Below are 13,855 nucleotides of genomic sequence, written 5' to 3' on the forward strand. Positions count from 1 at the left end.
TCGAATAATAATAATAATAATAATAATAATAATAATAATAATATTTTGCAAGGGAGCACACAATAATACAGAGAAGGACGGCATATTACATGAGCGTCCTACAAGGAATAATAAAACTGGACAAACAAAGGAAAGAATAAAAAACCAAAAGACGGACAGTCAATTATGGACAATGTATGTAATTAATGATTAATATAGGTGGAAAAACCGCGACTTTTTTTACGATGTGCTCAGAGAGAGAGAGCAGACAGAGACACACACATACACTTATAGACAAAGAGAGAGATACAAAGAGCGTGAAATGTGTGTAATGGAGACAAATTCTGTCTTCTCTTCTTCCCTCTGATACATTTTTTTGGTCTTTAGATAATTAATATAAAATATTTTGTCGGTTGCCATTTAGCGCGTGACAGACGCCGGATCTGGCCAATTCCAAAAATCAAAAACAAACAGACAAATAGATAGATAGACGTGGGTGTCAATGGCTCTAGAAATGTGCTTGCTGCTGATGATGATGTTGCAGGAGCTGTAAAGATAAATATCTATAGGAGGAGGAGAGTGCTGCGTCGCCTTTGCACTATGCGACATGGAGGATGATTGGGGTAGATGATGAGGTGAGGGGATCTAATGCTGCCGCGGACCGTTTAGACCTTCTTGGAGTGCTTGCGTGTGGGTGTAGCCTTGACAGGGGTAGAATCCAAGGTCTTGAAGTCGATGCCTGCGGCGGCGCCATTGCCGTTGGTAGCGCCGGCAAGTTTCTTCTTAGCTGCGGCCTTCTTGGAGCTGCTGCGGTAAACCTTTATGTAGAAGCCGATAAAGAGGAAGAGATAGGAGGTAAGGATCATGCAGCCGTAGACGGCGGCGTACTCCTCGCCGGCGCAAGAGCCGTGGTTAGGCATCCACGGCCAGTAGGTGAACGTGAAGTAGGTATAAGACGCAAAGTAGACGAAGCCGAGGTCGATCAGGAACTGCATGATCTGGAACCGGGTAACCCACTCCTTCCACCACACGCGGATGCCGCAGGAGGATAGGAAATAGTAGAAGTACATGACGACATGAACGAACAGGTTTAGGGTGATGGGGACCCACGACACGGAGGTCCGCCCGACGATCTGGGAGTAGCAGAGCAGGGCAGTCGCGCCATGGTGGTAGCAGTGCAGGAATGCTGAGGAATTAGCACTGCACTAGCGCAGAAACAGAGCTAAGAACATACTGAGGGGTTTCTTCTTCAGGACAAGGAAGACGGTGTCAAGGAGCTCGACCTGCCGGGTTGTTAGTGGAGAGTACTTGAGGGTTAGGGTGGTAGAGTTCACGTGCATATTTGGTGAGATAGTTGAGCTGGAGAAGGTTAGCCAAAGCCGGACACAGAACAACAACTTGCCCCGACGCGCCCGGGCCGCCAGCGCACTGCGTCCCACCCACCACCGTCGTCAGCACCATCTCCGCGCGCCGCCAGTGGCTGGAAAAGCACACGGCACAGCAGCCAATTGGCATACCAGCGACTGTGCAGATTGTTCTGCCGCGTCAAGACGCGTAAATTTAACTTCCAGCCGGGCCGAGCTGACAGATGACGCGCACGAGTAAGTGCTGAGGGAGCGGTGGAGGAGGGTGGGGGAGGAAGCAATAACGCGACGCGTCGCGTCAGAGAGCAACGAAGAGAGCACTCACGTAGTAGAGCGTAACGATCGGCTGAGTCCAGGAGCTGGTGTCGCAGATGGCGAAGAAGACACCATGGCTGTAGATGATGGGGAAGAGCTGCTCGATGAGGAGCAGGAGGAAGAGACCAGATATGAAGGTGAGCATAAGGTTGTGGACGCGAAAGAGGAACGTGAGCTTCATGGGCGCGTAGTTTTTCATAATAGCGCGTCCACCGAAGATGACGACGTAGTAGGTCGCGATGGCGGCGAAGACGGGCTCGAGGGTCGAGAGCAGCAGCTTGCCCTGCACGAACTCGAATTTTGAGGGGTCCCATCCAAACAGGGCCACACAGGCGTCGGTGAAGACGGTCCATAGGGAGAAGCCAAATGGCCGGTCGACGGTGGGCACCGAGGGCTGGAGGTAGTTGATGAAGGCAGTCGCGTAGTCGGCCATTGCGGAGGACGTGGAGGTAGGTAGAAAGAAGCGGGGACGCGTGGAAATTATCGCGGGACACAGCGGGTCAACGAGCAAGGGCGAGTGAAGCACGGGACGCGGCTGGAGCGGTATGTATCCGGGGAACAGCCGCGACAGGAGGGGTGAAGAGAGGGAGGGGGGTTGGTAATGGAGACGAGGATGACGGAGGAGAGGAAGAAGGCGAAGGAGAAGAATTGAGCAGGACGAGACGCGTGGGGCGCGTGCGACTTTGTGTCGCACCGTGTCGCGCTGTTGGGTCCCACGTGATGCAGGCGAGACCACTGGAGACGCGACACCAATCGACACAGCGCGACACGCCCAACACGACGCGCTCGATACGGCAGCTCATCGCCTATTCGCCATTCTCTTAGCTACTCTCCTCCTCCACGTTCACCACTTACAGCGAGATGCGCCCGTCTCATTCTGCACTCACGCTGCGGCAGTCGCCAGTCACATCGATGCCGCTGCGGAGGCGGCGGCGACTGTATCTGCCGCCACCACCACCGTTCAACATGCTTCCCCGGATCGCAGCCGCAGATGCCGGCAGCGGCCAGGTACGGTCGTTCTCCGCCAGCGCGCCCTCACTAAAGGACTACCATTTCGATACACTTAAGTTCGTGCAAAAGCTCGAGAACTCGGGCTTTTCGCACGAGCAGTCCGAAACGGTGCTCACAGCGCTGAACGAAGTTATCGGCGAGTCGATTGATTCGCTGTCCACCACGCTTGTGCGCAAGGAGCTGTTGTCACGGCAGGCATACCAGCAACGTGTCGACTTTGCCAAGCTCCGAAGCGAACTCCTTACTCTCGACAAGACCGACTCAGCGCAAGTCAAGAACGAGCACGAGCGGATCCTGCGTGATATGGAGAAGCTGCAGGTGCAGCTCAAGGAGGAGGTCGCGAAGACACAGGCCAACGTGCGTCTGGACCTCAACCTCGAGAAGGGCCGCATCCGCGAGGAGGGCGCGGTCCACGAGCTCAAAATTAAGGAGACAGACACGAGGATCGACTCGGAGCTCGCGAACGTGCGCACACAACTCGAGACCGTCAAGTTCCAAGTTATGCAGTGGCTGATTGGTGTCTGCACCGGCTCCTTCGCGCTCGTCCTGGCCTACGTGCGCATGCTCACTTAAGTCTAGTACTATTTTATCACTAACAATGTATAATTAATACCCTCGCGCAGAAATCACTCAGAAAAACAGCTCCTTCAAGATGCGGATGGTGTCTGCAGGACTGTTGACCGCGTGACCGATCGTTCGCGGGTCGTTGTAGATCTCGTAGTCGTTGCCACCCTATCTGAATTAGCACTTGTCTTTGACGGTGATACTTCTCATCAACCTACCTTAAATGACTTGTCACCGAAGAAGTGGATAGTCTTGAACTCCTTCTCGACTTGCGTCAGGCAGTAGGTCTTGTCCCAGCCGGTGGGGAAGCAGTCGAACGAGATCTGGCCGCCGATCGAGTACGTGAGACCATAGTCTGGGAATTCGGCCTTCAGCGCAGCAACAAATTTCTCGCGAATCTTGTGCGCGAGATCATATTTCTCGTAGTCCTGACGCTCTGGATTTCTGCGGGAGGTCAGCATATTACAGTGTCCGCTTAAATATAAAATAAGCCACATACGAGGCACTACGACCAATGGGCGAGACATTGATCATGCCGTTTCGGAACTCGACGAAAGTACCGCTGTGTCGATACGTTAGCACACTGCGATCAGCACCAGCAGTCCAGAGTGAACGCACCGACGAACAGGCAAATCGAGGTCGGCGAGGTATCTCAGTATGAAGACGATAAGTTTATTGTACTTCTCCTCGCCGATCCACTGGATGAAGCTCTGCGAGGCGAGCTTGACGCCCATACGGTAGGCTGTCAAGCCATTCTCGGAGAAGCAAAAGTCGAAATTGTCGACGACGTCGTCGCCAAGCTGCTCCTGCTGCTTAGCAAGGTCACTGCCGCCCACAAAGCCGATAGCGACTTTCTTGCGAAGCGCGCCTAGAAGCTCAAGCATCTCATCGGACGCGTGCTGTGTGCGGTATTAGCGCGACTGTGGATGAAATAGGGAAAGAATTGACGCGCTTACCAAACGCGCCGGCGTGAGGGTTCCGTCGACATCGAAGAGGACAATGGTGTCCTTGATTTCGCGCTCGGCCAGAGGAGTAACAGTAGACATTATGACCGTGTGAAAAAAAAGGTGGTCGTACGTAGGCGAGGAGAAGAAGGAGAAGGTCGCGTCCGGCGTCTTCTACTTCGGGCAGCCGCACGACGGCTGCACCGCGCTAGGCTGCGTTCGGCACCACTTGTCTTCGCCCCTACCGTTTTCAGTTGCGTTCGCTTCTCGCGTCCTGTGATCCTACGTGACGGGATAGCGGGCGGATGATATTTACTGTCTACTGGCCATTGGATGCTGAGTGTTGGAAGCGCTCTTATTGGAACGTGCCGCACAGAGGGCGTGGTGGGCGCCGAGCAATGGTTTTAAGGGGAGGCCACGTTTCTCGCTCTCCTATTCTCACTGTTCTGTGCGCACCACCGAGGCATGATCCGTGGTTACAAGTCAGAACTCGTGGCTATTTGCGATATCATTCCAGCTGGCTTTCGGGATGTAGAAGTCGCAGCTTCAACTGCACGACGTGTTCTGACTTCGGAGTGACTTCTTATGCCATGTCCATCCATCGTGGTTCACTTGAGACCTCGTGACTTCCTCCGCGACCACTGTCCCGCCATATGCCGTTCCTTCCTCCACCGCTCGGCCCACTCTTCACTCCATCCAGACCGCCTCCGCACACACCCACACCTCCACTTCTCCGCCTCGAGACGGACAGTCCAGCGTAGAAAGCCGGCATGTTCCAGAAGCCGCAGTAACTGCGCAGCCGCGCGGCACTTAGCACCGAACCTGCGCAAAAGTGCGCAGGTGCGGCTGCGCAGTACGGGTAAGCAGAAGTGCACCGTGACACTCTTGTCATCCACCGTCTTCCCTCTCCGCTTCTCGCCCCCGTCCAACCGAGTATCCCCTTCTCCTCGGGGCCCCTCTCCGTCTGATCAGTGCTGTTCAGATCCGCGCCGTCCATCGCCATGGCCGGTGGCTCCGCTTTCATGAGCCTGCGGCCGCTCACGCGCGCGGCGTCCCGCCAACTCTGGCAGGGTGCCGGCCCCAGCGGCCCGCGACTGTTCAGCTCAGCATGTATATCATCACAGCTCGCTCTCGCGCACACTAGCAAGCAGTCGACGATCATGGGACTCTCTACCCATGTCGTCGCCAACCGCGGACTGCTCTCTGCCCTCGTCCGCGGCTACTCCTCCGAATCGCCTCGCGGCTTCGGCAAGTTCTCGGGCGAGCCGGGACAGAAGAAGTCTGAGAGCTCTGAGAAAAGCTCTGATTGTACGTGCATACATGATGTTTGTCTTCAGATCGGTGATCTAACATACTGCAGCCGACGACGCCTCGTCGAAAGACAAGAGACTCGAAGAATCTCGGCGACGTCTCAGCGAAGAGATCAACAAGGCCCAGGCCAAGCGTGAGCAGCAACGCTCCAAGCACGACGAAGAAAGCGAGTCCGAGTCCGAGTCCGGCTTTGGATTCTCCAAGAACAAGCCTAAGAACCAAAAGAGTGTCGAGTTCAATATCCCGCCCATTCAGGCGAACCACGTGCTCCTTCTAGCCATCGGTGCGTACATCATCTACGCGCTCATGTTCGACCGAGTTGCCGGCCGCGAACTCACCTGGCAGGAGTTCCGGGTCTCGCTGCTCGACAAGGGCTTTGTTGACCGTCTCACCGTCGTCAACCGCAACCTTGTCCGTGTAACTCTCAAGCCTTCCGCTGACTCTCTCGCTCTCGCTTCTACCTGGTACTTTACTATTGGCTCCGTCGAGTCCTTTGAGCACAACCTCGAGGAAGCTCAGAGCGAGCTCGGAATTCGCCCTTACGACCGCATTCCCGTCGCCTACGTCGACGAACGCGGTTTCTGGAATGGGCTCTTTGCTCTGTTGCCCACCGTCATTCTGGTTGGCGCACTCTGGTGGCTCGGTCGCCGTCAGGGTCCTGCGTCCGGTCCCGGTGGCATTTTTGGCGTGGGCAAGTCTCGAGCGAAGCTGTTTAATCAGGAGACCGACATCAAGATGCGCTTCCGCGACGTCGCCGGCATGGACGAGGCCAAGGAAGAGATCATGGAGTTTGTCAAGTTCTTGAAGGACCCGCAGAAGTACGAACGTCTCGGGGCGAAGATTCCCCGCGGTGCTATTTTGTCTGGTCCCCCTGGTACCGGTAAGACCCTTCTCGCCAAGGCCACCGCCGGCGAGGCAGGTGTCCCGTTCCTTTCGGTTTCTGGCTCTGAGTTTGTGGAGATGTTCGTCGGCGTCGGCGCAAGTCGCGTGCGTGACTTGTTCCGCACCGCGCGCAAGATGGCACCATGCATCATCTTCGTGGATGAAATCGACGCTATCGGCAAGGCCCGTGGCCGCAACGCTTCCATGGGCGCTAACGATGAGCGCGAGTCGACTCTCAACCAGTTGCTGGTCGAGATGGACGGTTTCCAGACCTCGGATCATGTCGTTGTTCTCGCCGGCACCAACCGTCCCGATGTTCTTGATCCTGCCTTGATGCGTCCTGGCCGTTTCGACAGACACATCGCGATCGACTTACCTGATGTTGAGGGTCGCAAGGCTATTTTCACTGTTCATCTGGGAAAGATCAAGACTTTTTTGGATATTGATAATCTCTCTGGCCGCCTTGCGGCTCTTACTGCTGGTTTCTCTGGTGCTGACATAGCCAACTGCTGCAACGAGGCTGCATTGATTGCAGCACGTCGTCTCGCGAACTCTGTCGACATGGAGCACTTCGAGGCTGCCATCGAGCGTGTTATTGCCGGTATCGAGAAGAAGTCGCGTGTGCTCACCAAGCTCGACCAGCGTACTGTCGCGTACCATGAGGCTGGTCATGCCGTCTGTGGATGGTACCTTGAGTGGGCTGACCCTCTACTGAAGGTTTCTATCATCCCGCGCTCGATCGGCGCGCTCGGCTACGCGCAGTACGCGCCGGCTGACAACATGCTCATGTCTGAGAAGCAGTTGATGGACCGCATGACGATGACTCTCGGCGGACGAGTGTCGGAGGAGATGCATTTTCCGACCGTGACTTCTGGCGCGGTGGACGATCTGAAGAAGGTAACCCGGATGGCGACGATGATGGTGACCAAGTGGGGCATGTCGCAGAAAGTCGGTCTCGTGCACTTTGATGAGTCTGAGCAGTCTTTCTCGAAGCCGTTTTCGGAGGAAACCGCATCGATGATCGACGAGGAAGTGCGACGGATCGTGTCCGAGGCGCACTCGCGTTGCGTTCACCTACTTGAGACGCATCGGAAGCAGATTGCGCTGATCGCGGAGGAGTTGCTGTCGAAGGAAGTCATCTCACGCGACGACCTTGTGCGACTGATTGGCCCGCGCCCCTTCGCGGACCGTAACGCCGCTTTCGAGAAGTACGTCTCCGGCAAGAAGGAGACTTCGTCGCTAGACGAGCCGCCGCCAACGCCACCACTGTCGCCAAGCGAGCCGCCCGCGCCCGCGCCCATAAACTAGTTCCACGATCTCTCCTTTTTGATTTTTATAGTATTAGGCCGCGTTGAGTACGTCGCTGCCGGCACAGTTGTTTTTTTGTATCATAACTCTTGTTGGGAACTACTTTGAAAGGGTTTTCTGCTGCGGTTTTTGTTGTATATATGAACAGGATGCGATGGATTCATTCAGAGATCCGGGCAGTCTATATATCTTATCTAGAAATACCAAAAATAATGTTCATCACGCCCGTCCGGTGGCGAATTTCCATATCGAGAGATTGTTCCAGCCGTCGCGGGTAGCGCCTCCTCCGGCAGTCGAGGGGGAGGGTGTGCGAGGTGTGGTGCGGTTCAAGGTCCAGTCGTGGAAGGACTGCAACGCACAGACTTCTTGTCCGAGTTTGAGCTCTTCATCGAATTCGGGGTACGTTCCGTCGCTGCGGACTTGGTCGTTGCGATTTAACTGCCATACCCTGGCACCTATGCGTGAGCTCATCACACGTCCAGTGTACAACAAGAAGACGACCTACACGTTCTGGGAGGCGGTGTTGAATTTGAGTATCAGCCGGGTGAGGAACGGCGAAAACGCGGGCATTGGTTTGGTGGTGGCGTCTTTGTACGCGGCGGTGATTTGTGGCATTGTGCGACATTCTGCGACCACACAGAGGATCTTGTGGCGGTATTTTGTAAAGTCCTGTAGGAGAATCGGTGTGAACAGAAGAGTCCGAGGGCGAGGGTGAACAGACTCACATTGAACACGCCGGCGGCGACTTTTCCGATATCGTCCGACGCCTGCTCATATTAGCATCACGATCTCCTCTATCGTCGGTATGAATGCACACACAATCAACGCAATGGTAGCATTCGTCCCCATTCCCTCATTCAGAACCGACACGGCCATTGATCCCAAAAATCCGTCGAAATTCTCCATAAAAAATCCCGGTCGCAAAATCGCCCAGTTCAGATCATGCTCGCCAAGACTTTGGCAGTACTTTTCGACTCTGTACTTTGCGCGGTGGGAGTTATCGCGCACGTCGGCGATGTTCGGACCGGGCATCAAGGTTGTTGAGTAGATGAACGCGGAGGCGGAGAAAGTGAGTGAGAGGTCGGCGAGCATCTATCCATGTTAGCAAATTCACCTCATTGCGCTGTGTCTTTTGACGGCGTGCATACTCTGGCGTGCTTCTCCTCCGGCGCGGCATCAGCGCCGAGCCCAGCGTACGCCAGCACGGCAAACACTCCAAACCATCCGTTCTCACCCCCCAGTGCTCTTGCATCCTCAAATACCCGACGCATACCCTCCTCATCCGCCAGATCGCACTCCACAATACTTAACCTTCCGGCTTCCACACTCGAGTCTTCCCGCGCCAGCAACCGGCGCGCCGCCGGCGAGTCCCGTTTCCGCGTGAGAGCGAGCACGTTATACGCGAATTCTGGGGAATGTAATAAATAGTGCACGCACGCGCTGCCTTGCTTGCCAGTCGCTCCGGTGACGAGCACAGTGCGTGGTTGTTTTGAGGTCGACATTTTTCGGTCGATTCGCGGTGGTGATCACCGCGGCGGTGAGAAGCTGAAAGGCCCGAGTGTGCGTTCGCATGTCCGTGCCTAAGTTTAAACCGCCCTGCCGCCCATCACGGCATCGCACGCATTGCAGATCCCTGCACGAAAAGATAAATCACACTGTTTGATATTATCAAGAAATATGTAACACGCGATACTTGATGAGATTTTGTTCGTTTGGGAAAAAGAGGAAAAACAAATGCTACAAAAAACCTGACAAAATCAAACATCAATTCAGAGTGAACTTATCACTGACGAGACAAAACAAAAGCGCACAACACAAAGGGCGCCATTCACCAGATTCGACATCCATTAGCGGTCGCTACGTCCACAGGGGGGCAGCTTAAAAAAAGAGGCGTGAGAGCAATCGTTAAAGAGACCACAGGGGTCAATCCTCCATCTTGCCAAACACGCCGACCTCATCTGCCTCCTCGTAGTCCCGCAGGGAGTCGTCCTCGCCGTCGTACAAGTCGTCCAGTGAGTTCTCGCGCGAGCTGCGCATATGAGAGATGGCGGGGCTCGAATGATGGTTATGCGAGTGGTGGTGGTGATGGTGATGATGGTGCGCGTGCTGGTGCTCGCGCAACTCAGCAAGCTCGTCCTCCTCGGTCATGGAGACGAGGATAGAGGCAGCTTCGAGGAGCTGGACCTGCTGGTGCTTCGAGATGAGGAGCTTCGAGGTCACGTTCCACTCGGGAGTGTGTTCCCATCTGCTGAGGTTAGCGGCGAGGTCTAGAGTGTCTGATCTCCCAGAGTGGCCAGGTGCTACCCGGCGCAGACCACGTCAGCCGTACGTCACGTTGTCTCCGCGGGGCTGTGCACCGGCACAGCACAACACCGCGACGCGTCGAGCATCACCGCAGCAATCGCGCTCGACAGTTACAATGGTCTTTCGACGCATGCGACGTATGCACCGCGGCGGACGGTGAGCTAGTAGACGTGCTGACGAAGGCTGAGACACCGGGCATACCACTGCGCGAGGCAAAGCTCAATTGCGCCCGGTCGCGCACCGCGCACAAGGAGATCAAGACGTGCACACCAAAAATCAATGTAACTCACAGATGCTTGGTCAAGCACGAAATGTGTTTGTAGCCCTTGCCGCACGTCTCGCACTTGAGCTCCTCCTTAAGCCTGCCGGAGGCAGACTCGCCGTCGGAAAAGCGGCGCGCAGCGAGGATCTTGCGAGAGAGGTAGGAGGCGCCGAGTGAAGAAGAGACAGAGGAGGGCGGGGATGCAAGCGAGGACGCGACGGAGGACGATATGGAGGAAGAATACAGGGAGCTGTGGGTGTGGGAGCGCGCTTCGGGGATGGAGTAGGGCGCGACGGAGACGGACGAGCGTCGCCTGGACGAGGCGAAGCCTGTGCTGACTGGGATGTCCTGCAGGCTGTTAGCATTGGTGTGAGGCGGCCGCGCTGCGGCCTCGAGGTGTAGACAACACCGTCGCGGTGCAGAGTGACAACGCAGCAGTGCTATTTCGGGAGACGCGTACTGTAACGGCGGCCATTGGGGCGAGTGGACGGGAAGGAGCAAGGGCGAGTACTACCGGGCGTGAGCAATGGCGGCGGAGGGAATCATTCGGCGGACTGCGGGACGTATGTGGTGAAGCGGGCGTAGAGGGGGAGAGAAGAAGAAAGATAGGCCGGGAGGCCAGAAGCGGAGAAGGGCTAGGCGGCGTTTGATACAAGTCACAGCGAGTCACGCGGGTCACGCTGGCTGCAGCAGTCCCCCGCACCACGTGGCTCACCAGTCACGCCGCTCACACGGCCGGCCGCCCTCCGGCCCAATGCGGACGGCCGCGGCCGCTTGCGTCACTCGCCGTCGAAACGCAGCATCGCCGGCTGCAACGAGCCCGCTGTGCTGGCGCCGAGCACGCAAGTTCTGCGCCGCCCACGTGTCGTGTGGTTCGCATCGCCCAACTAGTATCCACAGACACCGCCACGCCCGCAAGAGGAGTGCAACTGTGCAACGCTGCACTGCACACGCCACGCGCCACCGCCGCAGAGCGATGCGCTGGCAGCGCCTGTGCACCGCCACGCCGTCTGCGGCTGCTCGTGTTCGTACTACTCTACCTACTTCACCACGACCTACTTCACCACGCCATGTCCTCCCTGCACCAGGCTCTCCCACACCCCCAGCCCTGCCTTGCTGCTCATCGCCAGCGCGTCCTGCAGCACCACTGCGTAGTCGTTGTACCACTGCACCTCGTCCAGGCGCACCGCTGCAGCTCGCAGCCGCGTCATCTGCGCAATGATCTGCGCCGTCCCGGCGCGTTCGTCGCTGACCAGCGCCGTGATCCGCTTGCACGCGCTCTGAAATACTGCATTTGTTAGCAATGACCACCACCACCTTCTCCGTAGACAACTCACTTCGCTCCAGCGCGGCATCCGTCTCCGCGGTCGCCGGCATCTTCTCCCACCGCGCAAGTTCCTCGTCAATGTCGTACTCGTCCTCGTCCTCGCTCCTCCTAGCGCGCTTGCTTGCGCGTCCCTCGCCCTCCGAGGGCGAGCTTCCCAACAGCTCCGCCAGTGCTGCCTCGCCAAGCTCCCGCTTCACCTCCGCCTTGTACTTCTCCTTATTCGTCTTGCTTTTCGAGATCTTCTTCACCTTCAGCGACGTCTGCAGCCGGTCCGCAATCGAAGTCGCGAGGTCCACTAACGTCGCCGGGGGCATGGCCGCGCGCAGCAGCTCCGCCGGCGGCTGAGGGATCGGCTCCTCGGGGTGCAGCGCGCGGAACTGGATCGCGCGGTTGATGTTGGCGATCACCGGGTTGAACACCATCCCGGGCGCGCCAAATTCTTCGCCGACACCATTGTCAGACTGCAAGTCTGACGCGGTCAAACAGGACACGTCCATCGCGGTCACAAATGCGCGCATGTCGTCCACCATTTCCTTCGTAGGCAAGTAGTGGTGCTCTGTCAGCACCTTGCCCTTGATCGTCTTGATCGTTTCCAGAGACGGAAACCGATACGTCCGCACATCCTCCGAAAACGGCAGTTCGCAGTCCACGAGTCCCTCCACACCCATATCCTCGTCGATCAGCGGTATCAGGGCCACCATCACCGGAGCGCGACCGTCCTTCGTCACGAGCCGCGCAATCGCGTACAAGCCCTGATCCATCATCTGCTGCACCACGCTCGACAGGCACAGTCGACTGTACTGGTCTCCGGTCCTATACACTGTCACACTTGCCGCGGACATCAGCATCCACGGTCGGATCTACCCGGTGTCAGCACGCATCCAAGTCTCTCAATCCATTGCAGTCACCTTTTCCCGCTCCACAAACCCAAGTATGTCCAAACCGGCCTCGGTCTCAAAACGTAAACTCGCTTCATCCAACGGCGACAGCGGCACCAGCGTTTTGCCGTACATGTATCCCTTCTGTAAATCCTTCAACTCAACCTGCTTCACCTTTGTGGTCGTCTCCGTCTCCTGTTCTCCCTCCTTCTTCTTCTCGTCAATCTCATACACGATCTTCCGCGACAACGGCTTCGGCCCTTCAGGTTCTTGTTGTCCCGTCCACGTGCCACCGCCGTTCGCCGTCTTCTTTGGCGCATACGCACTTGCGGTCGGCGCCGTCGCGACCTTCACAAACGGATACCGCTCAACCGGTATCCTCATGGTGTCCTCAAACATATTTGGATTGCCTAGTCTGAGTACCCCCTTGAACGTGACCACCGGCTTAACTTTCCGTGTATTAGGAATCTCGAGATCAGCTAGCACCTCCTCGAAGTTCACGAATTTAGCATCCACGCCTTCGTCACGTCCGCGACGCGCAAAATCCTCCAACAGCTGTGTATTCACGCGTTGCGGCGCCGTGCTGCTCTCCCCTGCCGCGCCAATCGCCCTATTCTCTCTTGTTCGTAACCCACAATCGCAACCAATGTCTGAAGAGACTCACATTATTGTCAAGTTTACGTTCGCCTCCTTCAGCTTTCTGATAATCTCCAGTGATCCGTCAAAGTTGATTTGGGTATTGCAGTTTGTTAGCATCGTAATGTTTTTGATATACTTGAGGTGTCGGCAATGTTCCATGACTGTCGTGATTCCCAACACCAGACCCGAGATCATGTCGCCGAAGGAGGCAGCCGACGGTTTTACCGTGTCGTTCAAAGCACGAAAGTCGCTGAGGATAAATTGCTGAATTTTGAATAGTAGCGAGATATGTTCGTACCCGGGATTCCCTTGAAGAGCATTCTTTGTTTCTGCGACACCGTCAGAATAAGGCCGCGTCGCGTCAATGGCAATCACCACAAACCTTCAGTGCCGACACCAATGATCCCAACCATATCCGTCTTGCGTCCGGTCAAGATCTTGAACCCGACTTTGTCCAGCACGTACGTCATGGCGAGCTCGAAGTCAGAGCGTCCGCCAGCTGGTGCCATGTGCGCTTCGCGCATACTGTGCCCGAGGTCGATAACAAACACCGTAGCCTGCAGCACCAGTAGTTCAGCCCCAAATCCTTGCTAAGCAAGTCAGTTGTGCTCACCTCTTTTTCCGCCATCTTAATCCCAGCTATACGCGTCCCTGCGTGACGTCCCTGCGTGACGTCGAGATTTGGGTACATCCGTGCGAGCTCATCGTGTTGATGCGAGCATTGCCACAAAACCCTTATACATATAAGTCAGCTCTAAACCTTGTCG

The 13,855-nt window shown here is 56.2% G+C and overlaps 7 protein-coding genes across 7 annotated transcripts; 2 read left to right on the top strand and 5 right to left on the bottom strand.

The window, feature by feature from the left end:
* Window positions 1-644: 644 nt before the first annotated feature.
* Window positions 645-2,091, bottom strand: V1518DRAFT_404947 (GNS1/SUR4 family-domain-containing protein; the record flags this gene model as incomplete). Its single annotated transcript, XM_066901906.1, has 4 exons — window positions 645-1,165; window positions 1,214-1,338; window positions 1,419-1,459; window positions 1,669-2,091. The coding sequence occupies 4 exons, from the start codon at window positions 2,089-2,091 to the stop codon at window positions 645-647; spliced, it is 1,110 nt and encodes a 369-aa protein (XP_066760258.1).
* A 391-nt stretch (window positions 2,092-2,482) lies between these two features.
* V1518DRAFT_414895 (uncharacterized protein) lies at window positions 2,483-3,292 on the top strand. The gene has a single exon (XM_066903680.1). It carries the CDS (start codon window positions 2,520-2,522, stop codon window positions 3,240-3,242), a length of 723 nt encoding a protein of 240 aa, XP_066760259.1. The 5' UTR covers window positions 2,483-2,519; the 3' UTR covers window positions 3,243-3,292.
* On the bottom strand, window positions 3,213-4,391 carry V1518DRAFT_414898 (eukaryotic phosphomannomutase). Its single transcript, XM_066903681.1, has 5 exons — window positions 4,190-4,391; window positions 3,852-4,132; window positions 3,733-3,795; window positions 3,452-3,677; window positions 3,213-3,401 (listed from the first exon to the last, which is right to left on the bottom strand). Exons 1-5 carry the CDS (start codon window positions 4,277-4,279, stop codon window positions 3,300-3,302), a joined length of 762 nt encoding a protein of 253 aa, XP_066760260.1. The 5' UTR covers window positions 4,280-4,391; the 3' UTR covers window positions 3,213-3,299.
* A 600-nt stretch (window positions 4,392-4,991) lies between these two features.
* V1518DRAFT_232526 (peptidase family M41-domain-containing protein) lies at window positions 4,992-7,788 on the top strand. Its single transcript, XM_066900957.1, has 2 exons — window positions 4,992-5,485; window positions 5,538-7,788. The coding sequence occupies exons 1-2, from the start codon at window positions 5,179-5,181 to the stop codon at window positions 7,676-7,678; spliced, it is 2,448 nt and encodes an 815-aa protein (XP_066760261.1). The 5' UTR covers window positions 4,992-5,178; the 3' UTR covers window positions 7,679-7,788.
* V1518DRAFT_414907 (NAD(P)-binding protein) lies at window positions 7,711-9,298 on the bottom strand. The gene is made up of 5 exons (XM_066903682.1): window positions 8,827-9,298; window positions 8,498-8,770; window positions 8,404-8,445; window positions 8,184-8,347; window positions 7,711-8,126 (listed from the first exon to the last, which is right to left on the bottom strand). The coding sequence occupies exons 1-5, from the start codon at window positions 9,178-9,180 to the stop codon at window positions 7,898-7,900; spliced, it is 1,062 nt and encodes a 353-aa protein (XP_066760262.1). The 5' UTR covers window positions 9,181-9,298; the 3' UTR covers window positions 7,711-7,897.
* Window positions 9,299-9,324: 26 nt separating this feature from the next.
* V1518DRAFT_414909 (uncharacterized protein) lies at window positions 9,325-11,070 on the bottom strand. Its single transcript, XM_066903683.1, has 3 exons — window positions 10,705-11,070; window positions 10,273-10,592; window positions 9,325-9,923 (listed from the first exon to the last, which is right to left on the bottom strand). The coding sequence occupies exons 1-3, from the start codon at window positions 10,717-10,719 to the stop codon at window positions 9,602-9,604; spliced, it is 657 nt and encodes a 218-aa protein (XP_066760263.1). The 5' UTR covers window positions 10,720-11,070; the 3' UTR covers window positions 9,325-9,601.
* V1518DRAFT_382689 (SPOC like C-terminal domain-containing protein) lies at window positions 11,052-13,768 on the bottom strand. Its single transcript, XM_066901666.1, has 6 exons — window positions 13,702-13,768; window positions 13,471-13,645; window positions 13,114-13,417; window positions 12,480-13,068; window positions 11,582-12,431; window positions 11,052-11,532 (listed from the first exon to the last, which is right to left on the bottom strand). Exons 1-6 carry the CDS (start codon window positions 13,714-13,716, stop codon window positions 11,300-11,302), a joined length of 2,166 nt encoding a protein of 721 aa, XP_066760264.1. The 5' UTR covers window positions 13,717-13,768; the 3' UTR covers window positions 11,052-11,299.
* Between the last annotated feature and the right edge of the window lie 87 nt (window positions 13,769-13,855).

The sequence above is a fragment of the Limtongia smithiae genome (genome assembly GCF_038497785.1).
Source record: "Limtongia smithiae strain NRRL Y-17922 unplaced genomic scaffold V1518scaffold_4, whole genome shotgun sequence".
Taxonomy (NCBI): Eukaryota; Fungi; Ascomycota; class Lipomycetes; order Lipomycetales; family Lipomycetaceae; genus Limtongia; species Limtongia smithiae.